We start from the raw sequence: 12,278 nt of genomic DNA on the forward strand, positions 1-12,278 counted from the left end.
ATTATCAAGCATTTGTTCGGCATTAGCTGGGCCGAACACATGGCACCGCTGCAGCCTCATTACATCTTCGAGTGGATGCAGGCCAAGTTGATGGTTTACATTCACTTCAGGGGGTGCATGCTTGTTATTTCTTCTTACCCTCAAAAGAAAGGAAGACTCTTGGCATGGGCTGTGGGAGGCTGGAGACCCCGGTGGAGAGGAGAGAGAGAGCCAGGAGGGAGAGCGCCATAGCGGACACCAGAGGTGGCCTGGCCAACCCCTCCGGCCTGCCCATGACTGGACCGCTCAGGAACCACCACCGGTCACTGCTGCCTGGTGGAAAGAGAGAATCAAAGATTGAAGTTTATCAATAAGTTTAAAGAGGCTCTATGGAACAATTTGCTGCTGTTTACATGCATTGAACACATTTTCAAAGCTAATAACGAAGTTTCACAGAGCCCCCTTTTTAAGCTTTTATTTCTCCTGCCACTTTAACTTTCACCGCTAATGCTAATGAGTCATTTCTTTGGTGTAATACCAACAAATCCCAATTTGCTGAAATGTAAAACAATCTTCAAAACGGACACAAAATGTGCCTTAAAAACGCCCAGGTTAGAAATGTTTCAATAATTGCTGGGTGTTTTTTTAAGCTAGCCAACAAACTTAATGTTGTTTGATTAGCATTTAAAGCTGTATGAACTGGAACACAATGCAAACACATGAATTCAATATCAACTCTTAAGTTGATATGGCTAATGTGTTAGCAAACAACTGCCTATTTACACATCTGACCAACACAGAGGGACATTAGCATTCATTTAAAGTCAAGTCCAGTTGATATGGCTAATGTGTTAGCAAACAGTCAGGTACTTATTTACTCATTTTGTGGACACGGATAGCAACATTAGCATTGATTTGAGTCAAGTCCACTACTTGGTCTCCTTTTAGTTCTAGTTCGGTTTCTATTATTTCCTGATGGAGATATCTGGCTCTGTAGCAGCTAAATTCTCAACTATGCTCAACAGCTAGATGCTAACTCTGTCTGCTATTAGCGGCTGGGTCAGTATAGCGTTCAGTTGGGTTATTAGAGTAAAAAAATTTTATCTAGCTTTTTCTGGGAACGAGGTTGACAAAATTAATTAGCAGCAAACAAACTACAACAATGAGCTGGAAGACGCTAAAAGTTTGTTAAAGCTAAGAAAAGGGTCACAACATTTATGGCCATCAGATTTATTTTCAGCAATAATTTCAGCCCAGTCGGCAGTAGAACATGTTGGCTGTGAATGTTTCTGTAAGGCCACTGATACATTCACATTTGTACGTGTTAGCGGCTCCGCACCATATTGACATTTCAACCAAAGGCCTCATATCGTGCTCACATTACATGTTTATGACCTGGCTTTCATGACAGGAAGTGGAGGGGATGGTGGTGGAGCTCAAACAGAAGACCGCCAAGCCATTGACCGCAGTCTGAGCCTGTGTTTCAACATTTGTAAGTGTGAAACCACTGGATATTTTTAAGGAGACCTCAGGGTTTAATTCCAGCCATGTTTGTGGCACCAAAAAACTGATATTTTTGACTGGATGGCGAGACAATGAAAGATATATGAAGCCAAAACATGATCTCTGCATGACCCTAAACAAGTTGTTTTTGTGCTCAAACCGAACCGGAACATAAGCAGAGCCCAAAACATAAATTTTGGCATATAATTGGTTGGCAGAATGTACAATGCCACCATTTTTTGTGCTGATTGTCTTGAAATGTTCCATAATCTTAAAGAAGCTGGCAAATATTGTCTTTCAACGCAACACCTTTTGTTCTGCAAATGATCAAATCAATGCCTAAAACATCCATTTCCTTGAGTATAATTCATTCTGAAGCAGGACAGAAATAATACATACAGTAAAAACAGAAGTCTGTCAGGTCCAGGTAATAAAAGCAGAGCACAAACTACATTGAAAGACAGATCAGAGAACAACATGTCAGTTAAATACCGCCACTGACGATATCCTTGCGATGCACCTCTCTTAAATATGGATGAGTTAAATCTGCACAAAAGAGCTGGCGGAGAAACGCTCTCCCCTTCAGCCTCCTCTAGTTCCGTTTCCATAACAGGACAAGAGCAGCTCAATTATTGATAGTGGCAGGTACTGTACCGCCTGCGGGACACCAACTCCTGCGATGCAACAAAAACTCCACCGCTGGAAAAGGAAAGGCTGTTTTTACCAACACACAAAACCAGCTGTTACACTAACCTGTGTGCACAAAACACACCGCGCTGCATAAAAAGACCTTTCTACCTGGAATAAAGAAGATAATGTCGTTGCAACGGGGAGTGTAGCTCTGCTCTCATGGCTTATAGATGTGCGATGAAAAATTGATGGCCAGGAGATAGGAAAAGCTGCGCGATCGCTATGAAAATTTCAGGTTCGGGCTGCACTGTACAAATAGGTTGAGGCGCAGGGTGTGTGTGGTGGAGTGAGGCGTGACTGATGTATGGAATTCTACAGTTCAGGTGCATCAGGGTAACAGATGGAGGAGCTGCGGAGGAATGAGATCTCTCTGGCTGCACTTGAGGGGGATAAAACATCGTGAGGGCTCGTACAGCCGCCGTGCTGCAGCCCCCTCTCCTCCCTCCTGCTGCATCATCCACACACACTCACATACACACACTCACACACACACACACACACTTCCCCTGAGGCGATTCGGCTCGGGCGTCTCCCTCAACTTTAGCCTCCAGGTGTACGACTCTGATCTTGTTCTAAGGCTCTTGCTTTTGTCCTTTCTGCTTTCTTAAAAGGGTTCAGCCGCACAAATTCCCCCCAAATACACTTTCTCTTTCTTACTTATAATGATATATATGCAAATCTTTGTTAGTTTTGGTTTCAAGTGCTCTGTTTGCAGAGATTTCTCCATCCACCCCAGTGCTAAGTCGGAGCGGCGAGTCTCAAGTGTCTGAATGTTGACCGTGAAAATGACATTTTCAGTTCAAAGCTGTGTTAATAGCTGAGGGAAGCTAACTCAAATGCATAGTTAAGCTTGGTATGTGGGCATGAAAGACCCTCATTTCACTGTGTTATTGATTCTTTTTAATGTTTCCAGACCAAGTCGAGATCCCTTCTTTTTTAAGTGATTTAAAGATACAAAATGTGACATTTCTGCATTCAAATTTATAGAAATGCTTATTTGTTGTATATTTTGTCAAGCTGTGCACGTACAATGTTTAAACGAGAGAAATCACGATTTTTGTTCAGGTTAACGATGCATTTCATTTGCTCCGCCTGTGACTGTAACTTGTAAAACGTCTGATGTGAGGAAGGAAGACGGCGAACTTGAAGAAAACTTACTTAGAAGTTTATCTCATCTGTTACCTTGTTTAGGCAACAACTCCTAACGACATCATTTTAAAATGTCTGTCATGAAACATTTCTTCAGACGGCTGAATTTGTTTGATTATGCACAATGGAAAGAAACACTTCTGCTCGTATTTGTATTACATTCCGCCAAGTAGGTCATGTTTTCACCATGTCCGTTTGTTGGTTTGTGACGAGGATTACACGAAAACTACTGAACTGATTTCCACGAAACTTGAATGAAGGATGGGTCTCAGTCCAGAATAGACCCCATTACATTTTTGTGGAGATCCGGATGAAGATGACTGATCCAGGATTCTTTTCTTACTTTCTTTTGACATTGCGAAACTGAGAAACAAACAGATTTAAATACGTGTCACTTGATATTAAACTTGATTATATAAAAGAGATGTGTGCTCTACTGAGTGTAATTCTAGTTTCTAAATCTTTTCAGATGCTGTGAGAGGCACAAACAAACCAGCAAACCAACAGTTTCTGTGTCGCGAGGCAGAAAGTAAGGGTTTGCAGCACGCCTGACTCATGGAGGAGACTGGAGTTTGAGCCCCATCATAGACCAATTAGCATTTTTACTAGCTCTTAACCACATTGTTTCCCTCACTTTAACCAAGTGTTTGTGTTGTCTAAACTTAACTTTACACCCAGTGTTTACTGCCAACACCACAATCTTTCCTCAACCTAAACCATTTGGAAATTAGAGAAAGCGAGAATTTTTGAAACATGTCGTTTTTTGAATGTAATTTGGGGGTTTTTACAGAATCTTTAATCAGTGACATTCTTGTCTGGCGTCAGGACTGATTTACCACTAATTGAGAATACAGTTTTTTTTTTTTAATTTTGAGTAAACCGACCCTTTAATGTTCACATCTTCCCTATCTGTGGGTGAGAGGGCTCGCTGGAAACTCTCACAGCTGCTAAACTCATCGTCCAGGGAGTTGGCCTCCCGCTGAGCGTCCCGTCAGGTTGAGACACTTCCTTTCCTCGCCGTCTCTGCGATGATGAGCTCGCCATCGGCCTCCCCCCTCGCACTTGCAGCTCACTCGCCCCGGTATAATGGGTCTCCATCAGCATTTGTTGCCGTGCACAAAAATAATAAATACTTCAATTAATTTTGTTGAGCTCTAACGGGAGTCCAGAAATTCCAGCGACGAGGCTGCCAGGAATCTGTGCGACGGCAATTAAATGTCTTCACAAAAAAGGAGGTCAGCCCCGAGTGAGCGAGCAAGCGAGCGGAGAGTTATATTTCCAGTGGGGTGTAATGGTAATTGTGTTTATTGTGCATTCCTTGGCTGACGGCCTAATGAATTTTCCATCTCGGTATTTCAGAGGTACAGCTCCAAAAAAAACTAATATTTATGAAAGGGAGGAAAGAAAACTGCTGTAATTGTTTGGCTCCCGTCTGCTCCTATTAAGACTTTAAACATGTGAACATAATTCAACTTACAAGAAATTCAAGTCCTCCCATTTGGATTTATGTTTCATAGGTTGAAATATTTAGCATTAGGCTTTTATCTTTCAAGAATTACACATGACATGGTAAACAACTTGCAAGCTGCTACCGTGTCCCGGCTCCAACAGGACAGTGTGTGTTCATACCACACCCTGTCAACAGCTCTGTTACAACCACACATTCCCTCACACATGTCTCGCAGGCGCAGCCAAGAGCAGCAAAATCTATTTATTTCAAGTGTTTAAAAGTTTAAGATTTACTTATTGAAATACATGAGAATCTTGTGATGGCAACATTGTTGGAAAAACCTTCCTCACAGCATTAAAAAAAGTGCCTTTTAAAGCTTAAAACAGAGCGGAAAGCTGCTCTGGTGCATTAAAGTCACACAAAAATGTTTCTGTTTTTAGAAACTCCAACAAAGTCATGATGACTCATCTGGAAATTAAGACTGTATTTAAAATAGATGCAGATGAAGGGGGGGAATAAAGTCTGCAGTAGCCTGATGTAATATCACACAAGATTTAGAAAAAAAGCAGCAAGTGAAATGTAGTAAATCTGGCGCGCTCTACAGCCATCAGACTGAGTTTACTTCCAATTCTCGCTGCACCTGTTAGCCTCCTCTCCTGCCTCCACTACAGTCGTGCGCAGTACAGCAGGTAGACCCCCCCTCCGGATCAGCCCCGTGGTTCAGGACTCACCTCTCAGTGAGAGCTTCCTCTGGTGCTGCTGAACAAAATAAAAAAAGCCAGGTATCACCACAGCAGCAGATCTGGATCTTATTTATCCTCCTAAAGAAATAAAAAAAAAAAAACACCTTGTTTCCAGTTTCCTCCAGTGACAGCAGAGGAGAAAAATGCTGCTATTCCATCTAAAGTGCTCACAGAGCAGCAGGCTTGACTGAGAGAGGAGCACCGGAGAGAGGAGAGGAGAGGAGAGAGGGAGGAGAGCGAAAAGACAGAGAGGGCTGGTGTCCTATTACACACTCTCCACTGAAGTCTCCCTCCTCCTCCTCCTCCTCTTCCCCACTCCTCCCCTACATGATCTCCCTCCCTCCCTCCCTCTGTTAACTAGACAGCAAACTTTAACATATGCGGCTCAGCACATCAGAGAGGTGGAGGACAGGAGGTTAAACACCGTCAGGGCCGAGGCTGCTTTTTGAATCTGTGGACGATCAAAAATAACCCAAAGTTCCCCTCCGTGATTTGAATGAAAACAGACATTTTCCATTCATTTTCCACTTGATCCGTCACATTAAGTGTCATCAGTTTTTCCGCAATAATGAATCAGCTTGTAAGGGTGTGCTGGAACCTCTCAAACGGCCACGCCGTGTCTAACTATGAGAAGAAATTATGACTCAGGTGTAGAGTTTCATACCGAAACCGATTACGGAGGTGCAAGCAGCTGCGAGGCTGTGCGTGATGTGACAGGAGGATGAAAGCGTAACAATCTGTTGGTGTGGAGTTAGAAAGAAGTGAGTTAACCAGACAACCGTAGCCAACCCCTTGTCTCTGCTTGAGGCTAGCGGCTAAATTAGCTGCTACCAGCTCAACCAGGCCCACAAGAGCATCGGCCATTGATTTGTGTAATAACTAGATACCAAGAGCAAAGATAGCGCCCATTCAAAGCAATGAGACTTGCTCGCCTAGCACGTACAGCAAAAAGGTTTTCTGGTTTCCGTGTTTACTAAAATCACTTTTCTCAGCTCATTGGAAGTTTTACAAATATCTACTTAGACCTTCATCGGGTTATCGAGATAACCCGATGAAGGTCTAACTACAGAAAAACGTCTTTGTCAGTCAACTTTATTGCAAGTGTGCGGGAGTCTTTTCCCTGATTTTGTCGGCCTCCGCTCCTCTCCTACGCACCTGTCGACCTTCAGGTGTGCAAAAGTTGCACTCTGTGAAGTTTGTTCGACCTCCATGGACCTCTCATGCTGGAGGTTCACCAAAGTCAGTAAACCTCAACTTCAGGGGACCATGAATATGAGTTTTCACGGTAATCCGTCCAGTATTTGTTCGGATGTTTCAGCCTCGAACAGTTAACAGAACATCCCCGGAGCTACGTGGCCAAGCGTGGCTGAATCCAGCTGAGTTGCTATTTTTATTTTGCATTCCTTCTTAAACTGTCCGAATCATCTAATACATTCAAATTCCCCTCCTTTGAGTGATCTTGCTTGCAAAAGTGACCGCGAAGCAGAGTAATAACATGGGACATTCTTCATCCGATGTGGTCAGCCATTAAAAAAAAAATACAAGGAAATGCTTTTGGTGAGACAGTCACACCAGGAGCCCGCTAACCGGGCTCATAAATGGAAGATGTTCGGGGACATTTAACACACGATCCCTTTAAAACTGGCTTATTGGAGAACGCTTGCTCAGCACGGGGAGCTAAAACGCTATGCAGCGAGCTTGAAGCGTGCCAAACCTGCACAAACACCAAATTGCTTATTCCAGTACATATTTGTAGCTTCGACACAAACCAGAGGAGTCAGGAGTCTAAGAAAGACTTGGCTGGATGGACGAGCGAACGCCACGCTGCCATGCGTTAGCCACCAGCAACATGCATTTGATTTAACCATTTCCACACTGAGCTCCAGAGAGAGGGGGGAGAGATCACGCTATGTTTGCATTTTCATGAATGGATGCATTTGTGTTAGCGTCGCCGCAGGTATCGGGCAAAGGATGTGGAGGATTTTTACACTTTAGCACTTTGTCTTTGAGGTGGAATTAGAGCTTAATGCTAAAAAAAACGGAGAAAGGTGGAAAGGAAACAGGGAGAGCGTGTAAGCCGAGGCAGACAGAAAAAGTGAAATGGGGGGAGGAAAGCCGGTGAGACAGGAGGAAATAATTACCCTTCTCCCTGACAATGGAGGCTGATTTACGCCTCTCCAATTAAAGTGTCAGGATGGCCCAATAGAGCGGTGTGCAGGTCTTTCATTGGGCCCGGTTGAGCGCTGATCATTGGTGGAAAAGGACAAGAATGGAAAGAGGAGGGGTGAGAGCAAAATGAAGAGACGAGGCGTATCCTTCACGAGGCCCCACAACGGAGCTCCGGCAGTAAATTAGCTTAATGAGCGCAACCGGTCGACGAACGGCGCGCAGGTGTCACGTCCGATGGGAGACGCGATTACGGCGAGTGATCGTAAATCCTCCACGTCAGAAATACAGACGGGCGGTTTCGCAAACATCCAGTGTGCAGGTGACACTGTGTCGCCCGATCTGTCCTCCTGTGCTCACATCTGTGAGCATCCTGTCCCTTGTTAGCGCTGCAGATGTTCTTCATTTGTCATGCTGACGTTTAAATGCGGCGGTCAAGGTCGGGGGAGGGCCTCCCGCCGCGCTCGCCGCTTAACAACCACATGGATGCGGTCGGCAAGATATTGTCTAGTCACAGGCTCAGCTGAGGCGTATCAATATGCTGTCGGTGCTGGTGTAAAAGTCTGATTTCGGGTCACTGCTCACTTTCTTTTTTTGCTCTTTCCTGTGCACGCAAGGCTGAGGAACATGATTGACTTTACGCAAGCAGTCCTTTTATTTTCCTATAAAGCCGAACAACCAGGAAATCAGTAATCCGATCAGTCTCCCTATGTGGTTTGCTATTAAATTACTGATTTTCTTCTGCATCATTTGACAGAATTGTGGGGAAAAAGCTCAGTCGCGTGAATAAAATGCTGGCAGTACACATTTTTGGCAATTTCATACGTATTATATGAACGTTTTGTATCATGTTATGCTCATTTTACATGTATATTAGCTGACTTTTTCATCAGGAGTGGATTGTGGGGGTGTTATACCTTGGAGAAATGGCTGCCAAGTGAGAAACCTCCATTCATTCTTGTTTCAACCCACAAAACCGGGTAATTTTTGTGACTGTCTGGACATTTTCCGGCAACCAAACCAGGTATTTTAAGTCAAACATACACTTCCTAACTGTGATGAGCTGGTTTTGAGCCTAAACCTAACCAAACCGTAAGCACAGCATTGTTATGTCTTTAAATCAAAAACAGACAATGTAAAGAAAGTTTCAACATAACGGTGGTTTGCAAATACGCACAGTGCCTACATTTTTTTAAGCTATGGGATAACAGCAAATACTTGTTTTATAATTGATTAAACTGTCTGACATTTTCCAATGTAATGACTTATTGTATAACAAATGGCCATCATGATTACCCAGAACACAAGGTCGACTTTAGAGTGATTTGAAACCAAAAAGCTGAAACCAGTGAAAGTTACAGTTTAACCCTCATTGTGACTTCTCTTCAGGGTCATTTTTCTTTTTTATGTCTTGCTGTTTTTCACCATTTTATTCAATTTCTCAGAGAATAGTGAGTGAATCTTGATGAAAAAGATTGGCATATTTATCTATGAGTGAGAACAACGTCTTGCATATGCTAATAAAAAATGCAAGTCAAGCAGATTTAAATATGTTTTATGTGATGTTGGATTCAGCTTGATTGGATTAAATGGCGACTGTTGGGCCTTGGTGGAGGTTTGCGCTCTACTGGGTGCCATTCTCGTTTGTTTTCTGATTTAATTTGACATAAAAACTGTCTACTTAACGATAAAAATAATAATTCGTGTCCGCAAGAAGGCAAATCCGCAAACGGTCACTGTGCACATCAGCATCCCTTCAGACAAAAGTCTGTCCTCGGAGATTAACGCTCCCTCTAACAATCTGTCAGAGAGGTTATCTTGGACACTAATTACATTTTCATTTTAATCCGTGACCAATTAAATTCGCAGAGTGATCAGTCACACACATTCCAGGCAGTTTAACACAGCAGGACATCTCAATTAGCTTTGTTGATTGCTTGATAATGATTATTGAAACATCAGCGTGTCATTTCCCAGCTCGATGCGCTGAGTGAACCTCAGCCGATTCTGCACATATTTTTTTCCAGGAATAAAACTAATTTTCCTGCCCTGTCAGAGCAGCTGATCTGACTTTGCATATGTTCATTCCATCTGTGCAGCCGGTGCGTACTTGCGTCCGACACTTCTGTTAAAGTGAGAGGAACAACAACAACAAGAAAATTGAATCGTTCATTAGCTGCTTGCCGACCAAAAATGGCAGATCTGATGCATGCTAAACAGAAAGAGGCGGCGTCCTTCACTTTCGGAGATTAATCAAGAGGTTTCGGCCACCCTTGCAAAAAAAAGGAAAGAAAGAGGCGAGGAATTCTGCCCGAGTCACGCTCCGTGTCAGAACAGCTCAGGGGAAATCTCCCTGCACCTCTCTCTCGGTGTCTGAAGTCATCAGCTGGAATCCATATATTACTGTACGAGCACAGCGCTGCGTGCTGACTGAGTCGGCACCGCTGAGGCCCTCTCTGCTCTGTAATGTGGACTGACTGTCGGCTGGAAAGTGAGCCGTGAGCTGTGAGAGCTTCATTTGCATAAGAGAAGGCCTTTGGCGGCGCACAGGCAGCGAGGAGGGGACGAGGAAAGGTGGAAAGACAAAGACGGTGAACTCGCCGCAGTGATTCATTCGTCCGCTGACTAACCGAATCTGAAACGCAACCAGACCCACATGCCGCGGCTCCGCTGTGGATCTAAAAACCTCCCGGTACGCGAGGATGTGAGCAGGCTTCTCCGAGTGGCTTGGAGCATCAACAACAACAACACCAGTGGTTCAGAGCTCTGGTTCTCTGGGTTGTTTTAACATTTTCCAGTAAACAAAAGGGAAAAAAAAACCAACTCCCCACACAGAAATTCCAGCAGCTTTAAACACCAGACGGTCGAAAACCACCTTCAGTGAGCAACGGTGGGGCGGAAAACAATTAAAACGTACACTAACCTGTTTACATTCAGGATTGAGATACTCTTATTCGTAAGAGTAAAAAGAAAACGCACTTCTTTCTCCTCCTTCAGCTTCACTTGGTTCAGTCCTGATCACCTGATCAATCTGGAATCATTACCAGTGCCTGGTTTCGAGCAAACACGCCAATTTGGTAAGATGGTCTCCAGCCGAGTGTCTACTGCTGCGTTTCTTAGGTCACAGTTCCTTTGCCGGAATTCGCAGCCTCTGATCTCCAAGGATTCCAGATGCAGCACGCTAAAAAGTTGACAAAAAACTTGTGTGTCTGTAATGAAATTATATTTCTTTGCCAAACCCTCAGCAGCGCAGCCTCCTTGCATGTATGAACGAATGAGAGGAGGGAAACGACACATGAGGTACCCGGCGCCATCATACAGTTTGATTTAACGCTGGAAACATTTCTACATATCCATCACTAGACTAATAAAAAAGCTGTTATCTACAAATACATCATAGCCCCGTCCCCAATGGGTGCTGCCATTGTTGTGTGACGTCCGACAACACTGCCCCCTCATGAAGTTGGAGTCGATAGATTTTACCTTCAGTTTACAAGCAGGAGTTTTGAATTTGAGAGGCTTTCCCTAGTTGGAAAAGTCCTGAATTGCTTCACAGTGGGCAGGAATGATTAATACTGGGATGCAGTGACTACAAAGTTGGGAGTCCTACCCTCCTTTACTCCCGTCTCCTTCGCTTGGACCACATCGACCTTCAAACTCTGCCTTCACTTCGATCGCATTGATAAAACTTGTCCACGGATGGTCAAATATATAAACCTCCCACTCAAAACCACCGATTTGATTCCCCCTAGAGACATTTAGTTTAATTTACAGGCATTAAACTGAGATTTTAGTCGTCACGTAGGAAAATCTGCGTAGCTTTGTCATCATTTAAGCTTTTTCTTTCCAGTTTCCTGCTCCGTGGCTCGCGGCCTCACCTTGATCACCATCACGCACTGTTGCCAACATGGCAGCGTCCACAGCAGCTGTCCCCACATGTCCTCAGCATTAGAGAGAAAAAAAACATCTTCTCATACCTCCGTCTTTAAATGGGGCATTTGTGTTTTTTTATAGACTGGGAGGAGGTAATGGGCTCTTGATTGAATTTGTCTTTAATCCATTATGTTAAAAAAAGAACACGATGCAGCCGTGTTTAGCAGAAAAGCAGTGCTATTTTTGACCCTGACGGCCGGTGTGGAGCCCATCTGTCCCTGTTTTACCCGACACACAATACTGTTGAATCCTGCCACCACCGTGCATCATTTCCTGTCCTCCACACTTCCATCTCAGCGGGTGGGGGGACATAATAAATCAAATTAAAAGTTCTTCACTCGAGGCATTAACTTCCACAGGGGGACTAATGGAATCTGGTTATGTTTTCTCCTGCTTCCTGCTTCTCGTGTAGCTGCCGTGCACGCTCCAACGTTAGGATGGAGCGAGCACTTAATAGAGAACTCCCTACACGTCCGCAAGTTTATTAGTCTGTCTAATAAACTTAATGAACCTACATTAAAAAACGACCACTGTTGCAGTAGTTGTGGTTAGTCAGTGGCGGCTTTACAAGCCTCCTGCAGGATTTATATGTTGTTTACTGGTTTTCTCGGCTCTTCTCCAGATATTAAAAGCTCTGTTTGAGGGCAGGGTCGTGTTCTGTGATC

General features: G+C 44.0%; 1 protein-coding gene across 3 annotated transcripts in view; it reads right to left on the reverse strand.

Moving 5' to 3' along the window:
* sema3c (sema domain, immunoglobulin domain (Ig), short basic domain, secreted, (semaphorin) 3C) overlaps positions 1 to 5,779 on the reverse strand; it is a 46,897-nt gene extending 41,118 nt beyond the window's left edge. The window contains exons 1-2 of one of the 3 annotated variants that reach the window (XM_030440139.1): positions 5,503 to 5,779; positions 139 to 312 (exon numbers count right to left, since the gene is read on the reverse strand). In XM_030440139.1, the coding sequence (XP_030295999.1) occupies positions 139 to 274 (136 nt within the window). In that variant the 5' untranslated portion in view covers positions 275 to 312; positions 5,503 to 5,779. Of the gene's footprint in view, positions 1 to 138; positions 313 to 1,974; positions 2,258 to 2,280; positions 2,449 to 5,502 lie in introns of those variants that run through there. The other 2 variants (XM_030440137.1, XM_030440136.1) reach the window with 2 other exon arrangements.
* Positions 5,780 to 12,278: the final 6,499 nt, after the last annotated feature.

This window comes from Sparus aurata, chromosome 14, assembly GCF_900880675.1.
Source record: "Sparus aurata chromosome 14, fSpaAur1.1, whole genome shotgun sequence".
Taxonomy (NCBI): Eukaryota; Metazoa; Chordata; class Actinopteri; order Spariformes; family Sparidae; genus Sparus; species Sparus aurata.